This window comes from Xenopus laevis, chromosome 1S (assembly GCF_017654675.1).
Source record: "Xenopus laevis strain J_2021 chromosome 1S, Xenopus_laevis_v10.1, whole genome shotgun sequence".
Lineage (NCBI taxonomy): Eukaryota > Metazoa > Chordata > Amphibia > Anura > Pipidae > Xenopus > Xenopus laevis.
This window is the reverse complement of record NC_054372.1, coordinates 99,354,355-99,369,430: the sequence shown is the minus strand read 5'-3', so window position 1 is coordinate 99,369,430 and position 15,076 is coordinate 99,354,355. Positions and strand designations below refer to the sequence as shown.

General features: G+C 37.8%; 1 protein-coding gene across 1 annotated transcript in view; it reads left to right on the top strand.

Annotated features, from left to right (window-relative positions):
* Positions 1–8,314, top strand: part of zcchc7.S (zinc finger, CCHC domain containing 7 S homeolog) — a 100,833-nt gene extending 92,519 nt beyond the window's left edge. The window contains exons 7-9 of the mRNA XM_018239939.2: positions 3,809–3,904; positions 5,661–5,778; positions 7,474–8,314. Of these exons, the coding sequence (XP_018095428.1) occupies positions 3,809–3,904; positions 5,661–5,778; positions 7,474–7,880 (621 nt within the window). The 3' untranslated portion in view covers positions 7,881–8,314. The remainder of the gene's footprint in view (positions 1–3,808; positions 3,905–5,660; positions 5,779–7,473) is intronic.
* Positions 8,315–15,076: the final 6,762 nt, after the last annotated feature.

The window sequence follows — 15,076 nt, the reverse complement described above, 5'->3', positions numbered from 1 at the left end:
CATTCTCTATAAAGCATTTATAAATTACTAACCCCTTACAAAGGTATAAAAGCATTTTGCTTCATAGAAGAGCTATTCATAATGTTTGTACACAGGCAGTAAGATAGAGGTGTTAAAAGATTCTTGTTACAGAATAATGAGCTTACACTATGAATGTTTGAAGAAGATTGTAGCTGTATAGAACTGTACACAAAAAGGGGGTGTTGGGATTTGTGGGAGCACTCTAAGGCTAAGTAAAAATAGCACAATAGAAATACTAATGATCTGGTCAAATTAGCTACAATATTCAAAAGAAGGGGTATTGATCAATGTACATTCCCTGGTCCCTTGTTTCACTGAGTCATTTAATATCTATGCAAGTTTTCGTTTCAAAGTTATGATAATAAAATTGAGCAGCAACAAATGTAGAACTGTATGGAAACCATAGCATGAGGTAGGAAAGACGCACTGCAGTTGGTAATCAGTTGCTCAGTGGCAGAAAGCCTATGTGAATTAGAAAGTTACCTTATCATTAAGGTGTCTTATATATTAACGGATTGGAATTTAGGTTGTTTGGTCTTTTTTTAATTCACTTATTTTAATTGTCCCTATTTCTGGGGGCCACATACACTCCATATATGCAAGTACTGTATATCATTTATTTTTGTTGCCAGTGGATCACCATATTTTGTAACAACCTTGTAACAAAACAATCTTGTAAATATTAAGTAAACCCATTTGGATTGTTTTGCCCACTAATGTTTCATGCAGCGTAGTTACCATCAACTACAAGGCACTGTTTTATTATTACAGAGAAAAAGGAATGTATTTTTAAAAATTGCTTAATATAGAATAGATGCTTACTGGAAAGCGTACTGAAAAATGTTTTGCATAATAAGATTGGAATAGGATTATAGTGGACTCAGCATTGCGTTTATGTGTTTGACATAATGGGGCAAATTCACTAAGCCGTTAATTCGCTAGCGTTTGGAATTTTCGCTACTGCGCAAATTCACTAACGAACGCTGGCGTAGTTTCGCTAGTGTTACTTCGCAACCTTATGCCAGGCGAATGTTCGCTAGCGACGAAACTACGCAAATTCACTAACTTGCGCAGTGTACTGAACGCTACCTTTTACGCTAGACTTCCTTCGCCACCTCAGACCTGGCGAAGCGCAATAGAGTAGATAGGGATTGTTTCAAAAAAAGTCAATTTTTTTTCTAAGTCCCAAAAAAACGCTGGCGTGTTTTCTACATGATGGCTGATAGGCTGAAAAAGATCGAAAAATTTTTGGGGCTCCCCTTCCTCCCCCCTACATTTCCTGACTCATGGCAACTTACCTAGACAGTGGGCACATGTGTAGGGCAAAATAAAATTTTTATTTGCTGATTTGAAGGTTTTCTAGGCATTTGTAGTGCAGATACGTGTTCCTCCATTGAAATTTGAATTTCGCGCCGTATGCAAATTACCCCTGTGCGCAACTTCGGATTTTAGTGAATTTAGTGAATTGACAGATGGGAAACAATCATACTTATGAACAGCAGGGGAAGCCCCCGCCTTACTTCCCAGCCACGCAGAACTCAAGCAGCTTTGTTTATGACAATCCCTAAGCAGCCCAGACCACACTGAGCATGTGCACAGTCTAAGTCTTGCAAAGATGTTAAACAAAGTTACAAGATGGTGACCCCCTGTAGCCAACTTTGAAAGCATAAATCATTTGTTTGATTAGGCTTGTGGTGCAGTAAGTTCATGTTTATATTTAGTATACAAAATACAGCATTTCTAGTGTTATTCTATTTTAGACTTTACATGCACTTTAAGAATTAGAATCAGATCTCAATAACCCTTTCCCTATAAAATTCAATAAAATGTCCCGCTGAATAAATGAAACTTGTCCCATTCCCAAACACATCACATTATGGCCCAGTCAATTGGTTATTAAAGGAATATCTGTTCTCGACATCAGAACCCATAACTAAGCACACTCTATTTAAGCTATGTTTCACCGTTCTCTAGACAAGTGGAGTTATAAATAAAAATTCTTTGGAGCAGGCACTCAATAAAGGCAATCTTCCACCAGGCAATTGGTTCAAAGTGAAGAAATAGTTTATTGTGTCCACAGCCTTACACGTTTCGTGTTACAAACACTTAATCATAGGCTATCTTTACAGAGCCATACCTCAAATATTTAAACAATAGTGCACCAATCAGAGCAGTACATCAATTAGCAAATCAACCAATTATAAGGCTTACCCAAATACACCAATCACAGTTTTGGTGGGTGTCTATCAAGGTTACACCCTTATAAATAAAGCTGAGAGTAGCATATAGCGCCGGAAAAAAATATTTATGGGGCTAAACACAACAACCTGATGTAAACCTGATGTAAATCTGCTCTGGATTAAGGCCTCACTATTACAAAATGTCCCTCTGTATCTACCAAGGTATAAAACCAGTGATTGTACCCAACTTTGAGTAGGCAAGTGTGTCTTACATTTCATCTCACGGGGAACACATGGACCTACTTTAGTGTCTAGTTGTAAGAGTTGAAAACATATATATTTAGGTGGTATACTATGCAGAAATACTAATTACACACATGCATTTGGTAGCAAGAATTGTTGGAAGCCCTCACTGCAATAACCTAGAAAAAAACCTAGGTACTTCAGTATCATTTTAAGAGCTGTCACTAATTAATGGTACTGATGGTGCAGATATTTTCGTAGTAATGAGTACCAGCTTTCCGACGAGCCTGTGAATATGTAAGTTGAGATGACGGCCGGTTCAAGGTCACTGTGGGAGCTGCCCGGAGTTTCTATTTGCATATAATATTCATTTCACCAGCAGACAAACTCTGCTAAGGCAGCCTGCTGTCTGATCTACTGGTCTTTGTCATGGAGATTCCTAGTGGTGAAGGTTAGTTTCCTAGATAATGATTAAGTGTTTTAATGGCATTCATTCCCAAACTAACTACCCAAGCAGAAAAAAGGGTTATGTAAAATGACATTAAAGGAAAAATGATTTGTAATCTTTGCATCTGCAGCACTCGGCAGACACATTAGCACCTAAATCCTTGGTGTGGTGAGGCTCGTGTGTTATCGTCTGATATTTTCCAAGTTTAGTGGTGCATGAAAGGCTTTCAGCAAGAAAAGCAGACGGGGTGGGCTTTTTATAGGTAATGCTGTCTACCACATTATTAACCTCCATATATTGATAGTGCAGTCATTTCCAACATTTCACCCACCAAATATGCCTCTATTCAATATATCTAGAAACAGCAGAGGACCTGTATTCATGAATCTTGATGTATGGGTTGATGAGTATTTTGTTGAGAGAGATTTCCAAGCGAAGATGGGAAAAGTTTTTCTTATTGTTCCAAGGCAGCATGTACAGTACTGGTGCTGTCTGTAAACCAGTCTTAAAGCTGCAGTAATACCCCCTTGTTCAACATGAGTCTGGTCAATAGGGTTTGTGCTGAACAAACGTCTTTGCCTATTGTTTTAATCACAGAAATCAATGGTGTTATTTTTCCAGCAAGGCACTGTATGTCTGTGTATCATGATGAAAAACACCTTTTTTATATATTTCAATAGGGATGCTTATTACATCATACATCACCTGTATAAAAGCACAAGGATGCAGGTGACTTCTGATATATATGGTATAAATGATGATCCTTGTGATAAAAGTGCCAGGAATCAGCCAGATTCTGTTAAATGTAGGTTCATCAACAGATTAGGTGCCAGGCTTAACATAAAAAATAATACTGACAACTGCTAATATAAATGCATTAAATATTCAAACACATTCATGTTCCTTTTCCATACAGATTAAACCAGGACCAATCAAGAAACCTAAGTCATATACTGGCCAAAAGGATATTGTTTACTGCTGCAACTGTGCTAGGAAAGGACACTGTATTTATGTAAGTATATGGTATACATTCTAATCTAAGCAAAACGTGTGTCATTTGTTGTTTATGTGGTATGTATCCTTACACACCAAGCAGACACATGAATCATATACCACAGAACTAAACCTACCCACACAAATAGCTTCGTATTTTTTAAGTATGTTTTGATTATTTCATTTAACAAAAAGGGATGCAAAATAAAGGAACCTTTCACGAAAAGAAAGGCCTATGGGAAGGCAACAGCCATCAGGAAGGCATGGATAACTTTTCAGCACAGTCTCTGATACAAATGAATCTAAACTATATTTACCTTGCATAAATCAAAGTGTATGTCTAATTATGTGAGTCCATAGGCTGCAGCTACATTCCGCAACGTTGCTGATCTGCACTGAAAAGTACAGCTTCCGATTTAGTGAAGGTATGCAAAGTGGAGCGGAGATCAGGCCAAAAATGTGAAAGCACACATTTCTTGACCAACTTCTGTTCCATGTACTTGCACTCAGGTGGAAGCTGCAGATCAACGGAGCTGGGGAAGGGAGCGGATCTGCTTCTCTCAGCCGGCAAAAACCCCCCCCCCAAAAAACAGGTTGATAGCAGTAGAGCCAACGCTTCGTATGCCCTTGGCCTAAGCCTTACTGAATGCATTATAAGGGACACATTGGTGTGCCCAGTATTTCTTTTGAAGTCAACCCCCTTCAAAACTCTCCTGTCAGTCAAAGAAATCAGTACAGTGGCTAAGGATGCTTGGACGGATCTGTCACTGGGGGGCGTAGAAAATAAAAGCAGTAGAGTATGAACAAGCTGAGCAGCAAGAGCTTAGTTTGGCAAACAGATAACAAAAAACTGCATCTGACTTTGTAACTGTCCTGTACAAATTTAGGAGTTGTACCGGCAGTACTGCTTGTCCCTAAGCTATGGTGAAAAAAATTCTAATTCATACATTTAAATGGGACATTAGACGGTTATTAATTAAAACTCATTTTTAGAGAAAAAAACCTAGTTTTTACAGATTTACAGTATTATGCCCCAAAGCTGCTAAAAGTCTGGATCCAAAAATACTCCATCAAAAACCTGTTAAGTCAATGACAGCTCTCCCTTTAACCATTTGAAAATGTTTTTAAGCTTTACAAATTTTGGGAGTTTTTGGATGTTTGACGCTGGTTTTCAAGCAAAAACTTTATAAATTCGAGTTTTTTTAGTGGCAATTAGTCGTATGATACAAATTGAAACTCAAATGGAGTTTTTTTATAAACTCGAAAAAAAAAAATCAATCTAGGTTGAGTTTGTTTCTGGTAAAATATGAGTAAACAAATAGTTTTAGTATATAACCCCCTAAGTGTCTATGTAAACATTTTTGTAATTTGCTTTATTTTTAATACGTTTTGCTTCACCATGATTGCCAACCTAAAAGCTGTCGCCCAATACTTACAGTCACTTTTCTCTGAAGTGGGTGTACGTAACAGGTCCACATCAGAGCACTGACAGTGCATGATATAAAGTAGGAGGTATACTGGCAAAGCTCCATTTTATAGATCCAGGTATGGGTTGTGCATTCAATCAGGATAAAGACTGGCATGTGGACAACTTAGCTGAATGCCCAGTAAGGGGGAGCAGTGCATAAGCCTCCATGACTATAGCTGCTAACACTCTTTAATAGCCTTAGGCAGTAGGATATCCTCTGTCTCTAGAGTGAGCTCTTAAAAGTAAAACAATCAGTTTTAGTCGTTTTCTATCATCGTGATTTGTTTTTCATTTTTCTTCCCTGCAGGAATGTAAAGAAAGGAGGATGAATAGTGATCACTTCCCTACTTGTCAGCTTGTGTTTTCTTATGACCATGAAAATGATATCTGGAAAAGAAATGAGCGAGCAAAAAATAAGATTAAAGGTAAGTCAAATATTTTAAGCCTCTAAAGCTCCATCAGCATTTCACATTATAGTGTTCTATTCCTACTGTTCTCTTATTAAACATATTTTCAGCTCAGGACATTAAAGGAGTAAAAGAAAGCAGCCTTCACCCATTTCTCATAAATGATTCATATTTTGACTGTGGTGCAGTTAGTACAGATATTACACTTGGACCAATACATATTGCATCATGGGTATCAGTCTAAGCTTTTCAGCTGTCATAGAACACCAGCTCCCACCATTCTCAGTACCACTGTCACTTGAATCACCTATTCAGTTTTTTGGTCAAGCAAAGAAGTTAGAAAAAAAAGAAAAAGAATCCTAGGCCAGGTATGGTTCTCACTATTGTAGCTGTTAAGATATTTACTTTTAAACAAGTACCTGCTGATTGGTTGCTATAGGTTACTGCACCTGGGCAAAATTTGTATTTCATTACATAACCCTGTAAAACTGGGTTTATCATCTATGTAGCCTTAAGATGCCCGTATGGCTCTCTTGATCAAATTCCACTGATTAGAACCAAAACAATCCTCTATCTAGATTTATATCTTGTCCTATTTAGATATCAATTCAGCTTCTTGGTGTTTGCCTTCAGCCAGGCAATTGTCGAGGCCCAGCCTTCAGACAAATCATAATGCACGTACACATATGAGGTTTATGGCCAACCAAACGTTAAAGGTATCCTGGGTGGCCCTAGTGCTGTGCATGTGGATCAGATAACAGAAGAGCAGGAGAAGCTCGAAGGAGACATAGAGGATAAATTAACCCCCCTCCCCCCAATTTTGTAGGCAATATGCTATATGATGCTGATTTTTACATTTTTATTCAAGATTAACAGGGTCAGATCTTGAACATACAGCAATTGTATTGTTACAAAAGGCATATCAATAAACTTAACATTCATTACCTAAAGTTAGTCATTGTCACTACTGTCTTGTCTAATAAGGGAATGTCCAAGGAGTATTATAACCAGGAATAGGGGGGAGGGGGTGGGGAGTTCCAGGCTAGAAGACCTCTATCTAGACCTGTAAGGCTGTAAATTAACTTCAAAAATAGCCACTTTTTTGAGCTCTCCATATATGTTCTCTGGGCCCTGTCTGTGCTTCAAATGAGGGGTGGGCGTGTCTAATGGACCCTGCCAGAAGAATAGTAGCAGGGGGAGAGCCAATCATAGCCTTGCAGTCACATAAGCAAAGACAGGCTTCAGTTCCCTATCAGGTCAGCCTAGCTGCTGATTGGTTCCTATTCTACTGTGCTGAGTGCCGCCAGCTCCCCTGCACAGCCTGGGAATTCAGCGGACAGGAATGGGGCAGATGGGTGGGACTAGTAGGGTTTTTACAGAAAGTAACCAGAAACACAATTTTTTAAAGCACATTCCTTCTATATCTAAAAGAGTTTAATGCAGTACATTCTTTTTTATTTTTTTACATATCCTTTAATAGACACAATTTGATTTATTTTAAATATATTTGCTTTTCTTATCCTTCACGTTTTGCAACTGATCCTGAGGGCTATAACTAGGAAGGAGATTATTATACACTCACTCACTGTTATTAGATAAATACTACAATCTCCAGCAACAAGTACTAGGAAGTAAGTGTGTAATGTTTACAAGTGCAGTGTCTCAGTGTTCTATATTTATATATTTCTTTGTTTTACTCTATACCTTCTACAGATCTCCAAGAAGCTGGCCTTCTCACATGCGAGATAAGAGAATATAATGAAAGCAAGGAAGATGCTAAGCCACCATCCAGGAAAAGGAAGAACAAACATCCTAGTAAAAAAGAGAAACAAGTTACTGACCAATGTGCAGAGACAAAACAAATGAAGAAGCATAAGAAAAAAAAATCTGGCCTTCAAGAAACAGAGGGGGATTACCCCCGTGAAATTCCTAACCCTTACTTGGAACTTGAAAACCGTTTAAAGAAGTATGATGAAATGAAAGAGTTATATAGAAATCTCCGGAGGAAGAAACTCAAGGGCAAAAGAGGAGGCAGTTCTGCTGTTGAACAGGATTTACTTGTAATTAAACAGAAGAAAAAGAAATCAAAAAGAAAAGTAGCACAAAGCAGCACAGCATAAATGGGTGCAACTGAATATGAATGTGTTGAGACTTTTTCTCATTATCTGCAGAAACACAACATATTGTTGAAATGCTCGTTTCTCTCTGCCCTGACATAGAGAACACATATCCTTTGGAAGAAAGTTCATAAATCGAAACCTTATTAAAGATGTTAAGATCCAAGTTCATTTCACATATAAGAACTCTTTGAGCTGGTATTTTAAATAAACTATACATATTTTATTTTAATGTATTTTATATGTGGGTATTGATTGTTAATACTGTACTGCAAGAAACCACCTCATAATGAGGGAAAACCTGTAGGTAATATTGTATGTGCTGCTTCTATTTATGCACAAATATAGACTGAACATATGTTGTTTTACCACTCATTGGGGCAAATTTACTAAAGCGCGAAAATTCGCTAGCGAAGGAGATAGACTGTAGTGCTACTTCGCACTCTAACGCCAGGCGAATTAACTACGCTAATTCACAAAGATGCAGATTTTACTGAACGTTACCTCTTGCACCAGAGTTGCCTTCGCCACCTCAGACCAGGCAAAGTGCAATAGAGTAGATAGGAGTTCCTCAAAAAAAATTTGAAAAGTCCCAAAAAAAACGCTGGCGACTTTTCAGTTTTTCAGGGTGATAGGCTGCAAAAGATCGTACATTTTTTTTAGGGTACCCGGCTTTCCCCCTACATTTCCTTACATATGGCACATAAACTATACACTGGGCACATGTGTAGGGTATTATAACAACTCTATTTTTTATTTTATTAAGGTTTCCCAGGCTTGTGTAGTGTAATGTATTCGCTGCAACATATACGTCCATTCAACTTTAACTTCCGCCATATGAAAATTAGCCAACGCTAGCGCAACTTTGCTTTGCTTGCCGAATTAACACTAGCAAAACTTCGACATCATTCGGTGCCCTGGACGCAAATTTGCATTTTAGTGAATTAGCATTGTCCTGACGAATTTTCACCTGGCGATGTGAGTGAAGCCGTCGCTGGCGAATTTTCGGAGGTAAGTGAAGTTGCCCCATTGTGTGGATTTGGTTTCAGTAGCAGGGAGGAATTTATTTTCTTTGCACCCCAAACCTCAAGTGAGTTTTACTGTAGAAGTGCCTATAAAGTGGTTTCAGTAGAATAGCGCATACTGATAAGCTGCTGGAAACTGTATATGTACATTCAAATATATCAGGTTCTGATACAGGTATGGGACCTGTTATCCAGAATGCTCAGGACCTGAGAATTTCCAGATAACAGATCTTTCTGTAATTTGTATTTTCATACCTTAAGTCTACTAGAAAATCCTTACTAAACAGTAAATAAACCCAATAGACTGGTTCTGCTTCCAATAAGGATTAATTATATCTTAGTTTGGAACAAAAATAACAGGAAAAGGAAATAATTTTTAAAAAATTTAGGTTATTTGGATAAAATGGAGTCTATGGGAGAGTGCCTTTCCGTAATTCAGAGCTTTCTGGATTATGGGTTTCCGCATAATAGATTTTTATAAATAAAATTTAAATAAATATAAATTTTTTAAGCGCGTATCAGTGAGCTCTTCTGAAGGAGCAATTCACCTGTTCCTTTAAAAGAGAATGGCATTTTTAGGGAACATTTGTATGGTCATAGGAAAAGCTGCTCAGTATTTTTTGCCTTATGTATTGTAACCTTATCATGTTGGTATGTTTTAAAAAAAAAACAACCAAATTTATGGACAAAATTGATCAGTGCCGAGAGGGCCAAATTATGTGTTTCTGTTTCCTTATCCTCATAACATCAAGTAATCTGTCAGCAGTAAATAATCATGATATTATTCTTCATGAAGATTCAAATAATTATTGGTTTTGCATCTGTTTACCTAGGTTTTCTTCTTTGGCTTAAAGGGAAACAAACTCTCGAGCACACACCAAAAAAGTAGGCAGCTTGTTATTGGCTTTCTGTGTTGTTTTATCTTGTGGATCCTGGCTTCAAATCACTTCCTTACATTGTTTGTGCCATCTAAAGAATAAAAACGATATTGTAGCTGTTGCACATGTGACTCATCAGGAGGTTACTAGCCCAGACACTAAAAAAAAAAAAAAAGACACATTGTATTTCCCATTGATGATAAAGCAATGCAATGAATTTTATTCAAAGAAATAGTGTGTAAAGTGTGAGGATCGCCGTACTAAGGTCCAGATTTATTAAGCGTCAAATTGAAAATTCAAATTATTTTTCAAGTATATTCGAATATAAGGGAGTTTAAAAAAACTTACATGAATTTGAAATTCGACCCTTGATAAATGTACCACTTGGTGTTAAGCAATGACGGCATTGTGAATTATTTTAATTTATGCTTGTATATTACTATTGTTAGCACTCCATTAAATCTGTAGCATGGGGATGCGCCTCTTGTTGGGATCACTGACATAGATAATAATGACAAAGGATAGGGGAGGATTTACTTGGCTAAATGCAATATATTATTTTTTTCTGTTACATATACCATAGGCGTATAGCTGGCAGATGATAATTATTCCGCATTATATTGAATGCTAAGTGTTATTTATTCATAATTAAGATCAGTGTTGTCCAACTGTTTGTGGCTGAATTCAAATTTCAAGCTGGAGTCCTGATGGGGTCACGTTCAGCCCACAGTTCACTAAGTGGGTTACTAGAACTAATGCAAAGTTGGATATAAGAGCAGTCTGGTGTTCATCTGGTTATTTACCAGTGCACAGGGTTTAGCCTTGCATCATTCTGGAGCCCTAAGCCTTAGTGCAAAGACAGAGGTAGCAATTGATGCAACACAGTGTTTTAAAGGGGTTGTTCACCTTTGAGATAACTTTTAGTATGATGTAGAGAGTGATATTTTGAGACAATTTGCAATTTGTTTTAATTTTTTATTATTGAAGGTTTTTAGTTATTTAGCTTTTTATTCAGCAGCTCTTCAGTTTGCATCTTAAACAATCTGGTAACAAGGATCCAAATTGCCCTAGCAACCCTGCATTGATTTGGATAAGAGACTGGAATATGAACCGAAGAGGGATCAGTAATAAAAATTTACAATAACAATACATTTGTAGTAGTGATGTGCGGGTCAGGGTTTCCCTGACCCGCACCCGACCCTAACCTGCCCTGGTAATACCCGCACCCGCTTCCGGGGGTCCTTTTATAGACCCGCGCCGCTCCGCCGATGACGTCACAAAAGGGGCGGGACGAGCATACACGACACCATAAAACCGGATGTCGGCATTTGAAGGTGGCCACCTGCGAGGAGCACTGCGAGGTCAGCCAGAACCCGCCCGTCACGGGTCCCGTGGGTATCGGGTCGGTCCTTACATCACTAATTTGTAGCCTTATAGAGCATTTTTTTTAGAAGGGAGTCAGATTTTACTCCTTTAAAAAAAAAATGTAAAGAAATGTATTTTCTGTCTCTGCCCACTGTTGATGATGTCACTTCCAGGAAGCAGTGACAGCACTTCCTGTTTAATGGTTGTCAGCAGGATGCAGATAAGGCAGTTGCAGGCCGGGGTCAGGTAGCTGATTCAAGTGGGTAAATATGTGGGTTGCGTTTCGGGTCACGGGCTGCGGTTCAGGCTTCGGGTTAGAGGTTCAGGTCTGGGTCTCAAAAATGGGTTCCGCGCAGGACTCAAGAATAGAGCATTTTGGGATGGATATACAGTTTATAGTAGTTGTTGCAAATTGAGTTCCTTTTTACTTTCTCATCCACCAGACATCAATGGGGTGAGAAAGGTTCCCAGTTGTGGTTATAGCTCTGAATTATTATGCTTATCATAATTTACTTTTATACCAGATCTTCCTATTGAACAAAACGTTCATGATGACAGAGCCAAAGCTTTTCTTCCCATGTTACGCTCTTATATTAAACTCTGTACCTTTCTTGAAGAAACAGCATTGTATGAAGACTCTGGATCCAGCAACAACACCCCAGGGCTCACACAGGCTTTGTAAAGTTGTGCTTCTAAAACAAGGATTTCTCTGTGGCTGGACAATTGTAGCGCATATGAAGAATGCAAAAAGAGTAGCATAGCATGCACTTGCTCGCCGATGTGCTGGGTGCCATTTATTCTGCAATTTCCATTTTCATTTGTGCACGGTGGTGTGTATAGTCCAATTAATTTCAATGAACAGATGTCAGGTAGCAAAAATACCAGCTGGTATCCTCACGTGGCACCAATTGAAATGCAAACGCCCTTAATGTACTCTCTATACACTAACCACCAGGTTTGTTTTCTCCAATATTTGCTTATTCTATTATCAGTGACGCACGGTTTCCAGTTGGTAGATGAGCTGTAATGTAATGTAATTATGTGGGCTTATCTAAAGTCATGTGTGCATCAATCCCCGTGCTTCATGAACTGTGCAAGAAAAGCAGATCTATAGATAGATGTATGTTTCACATCCCCCATAAGAGCAAATGATTCAATTCCAAATATTAGAGCGTAACTATACTTATGATAGGCTTGTTTGTATAAGATTAGTATAACTTCTACATTAAATATATCTAAGCAGTTTCTTGTGCAAGCCGAAATGTTTGTTTCTCAGTGGAACGAGGCATCTTAATAGAATTAAAACAAACTGGTTTACCTATAGAGCCACCTCTGATTTGGGGTGGAGCAAAAAAATCTATGTTAAGGAACAGACAATTCAGAATGTGAAATAAACCTGTGATATTTATAAACCTTGGGGACCACTGGATTATACCATACAGCTGTTTTTACTGTCCCAACACAGCTTATGTCTTCAGCAACATCAGTAATGGATCAGCATAACATTTCTCATACAGTTCCTCTCTATACTGAATCTTATCCCTCCCCATACCCCTCTGTAAGGAATCAGCACAGCTTCTCCCATCCAGCATCCACCATGTATTCATTATCATCCCCTTAGACCCATGCACCCCCCATCAAGAACATTTTTACTGGAACTTGTGATATACCACAATCAGCCTGCAGCTCCAGAAGTTTCTTTATAAATTATGCAGAATCCCTAGAGAGAGGTTTGTTTAGGTTGCTTATTTGGATGAAAATTTCGATTTATTTCTCAGATGTTACATTGTTTTCTGCTGAGCCTGATATTTTGCCATACTCCACTGAAGCAGGTGATGCATTAAGACATATTAAGATATGCATTTTGACTTGGTATACATAAGGCTCGGGACCGGCGTTTTCCGGATAATGGGTCTTTCAATAATTTAGATCTTCATACCTTAAGTCTGCTAGAAAATAATTTAAACATGAAATAAACCCTATTCTGCTTCCTACAAGGATTATGAAATCATGTAATATACCCTATATATATAAATAGACCCAATAGGCTTCTGCTTCCAATAAGGATTAATTATATCTTAGTTGGGTTCAAGTACAAGCTACTGTTTTATTATTACAGAGAAAAAGGAAATCATTTTAAAAAATTTGGATTATTTGGATAAAATGGAGTCTACGGCCTTTCCGTAATTCAGAACTGTGAATAACGGGTTTCTGGATAATAGATCCCATACCTGTATATACATATATAACTTTCTGTCATTTGAAAAATAAAACTCAATAGGATTATTTGCCTCTAATAAGGATGAATTTTAGCTACATTTGGATCCAGTGCATGGTACTATTTTATTATCACAGTGATAAAGAAAATAAATTTATAGCCTTACATAACATTTGGTTTTTTTAAATGGATCAGTGATGAACCCCCCCCCCATTTGAAAGCTGGAAAAGAAGGCGCCAAAAAAGTTAAAATATATATTTAAGACCAATTGAATAGTTGCTTAGAAATGATCATTCTATAACATACGTAAAAATAACTTAACGGTGAACTACCTCTTTAAAGAAATTCTGCTGTGATTTTCTTTATAATTTTGATTCTAGTATTATTTCAAAGTGAGTGCCTTGCAAATAATTCATTCTACCATTAAAAATGATATCCACACGATGAACTTCAAAGTATGAATACCGCTACCTCTCCGCAAATAGTTCTAGATTCTTATTTGTCCTGCATTTTGTCACATTTGTATACAATTTATACATGTTGGGTGGGGGGATGCACAAAGAAGAATTGTTGTCGTATTCAAAATGACTTTATTAGTTACTCATCCCTACAAAGCTTGTAATATGTGCCTGTACTATTGCAAAAATGAATACTCATGGATGTGATGGAATTTAAATAAAAAACAATTGAAAAAAAATTATATCCGCAAACCAAGATTTTTTTTTTTTTTTTTACGTTTTTTAAATTTATTGTTAATAATGGCATGTAGCTATCTCAGGCCATTATGCATTATCCTGTGCTTTCAAAAACATCAAGCCCAGCATAATGCAGCACCTCTCCTATTCATTTATCTCCCAGTGAATGATGCTGCTATTTCTACCACTTGGGTGCTATACTCATACTATCATCAGGTGCAATGTTGGGAGCATTTTTAGCTTGGTTGATGAATGCTGAGTTCATTTTTGAGCTACACCATGATTAAACCTTCTTCAGCCTTCACTTATGCTTTTTACAAGGGGAGAAAACTGGGTTGTCCGGAGCTATTGCCTCTTATACTATGTAATACATGTGTGGCTAAAGTGTAATCGTATCCTCTGCCTCTCACTGTATAATGTATTTAGAATCTGAATCTTCAAAGTCACTGTTCTTGGATGTTGCTCCCAGGTGCTTTTTTTTAGAATTCATTGCTTGGAGGCAACTTTTGGTTGCACAAAAACCAGGTGCACTACAACACAGAGCCTCCTGTGGATTGCCAGTCCACATATAGGCTAACAAATAGCCAGTCACAGCTATTCTTTTGCCCCCCCAGAAATTCTTTGCATGCTTGTGTTTCTCCCAAACTATTTTTACATTTGAATGTGGCTCACTGGTAAAAAAAAAAAAAAAGGTTGGGGACCCCCTGCTCTAGGCTGTGCACTTGTCACCCCCAAATTTAAAAGCTAGCACACCCATAACATTTTGATACAAACAAAGAATTTCTTGTGAAAACAAGCATGAAAACAAGTGAGCTTCCGGGCATACTCCCCCAAAGGTTATATGAGACCCAACTATTCAAAATCAGACTTGTTTTCCCACCACTGATGTCGGACTAACAAGCCTATAGTCTTCAGGCTGAACGGGATCCCTTTTTTGAATAGCCTCACCACATTAGCAATTCGCAAGTCTCTCAGAACCTCAATGAATCCTGAGCTCTGAGATTTGTCAGTCACAGAG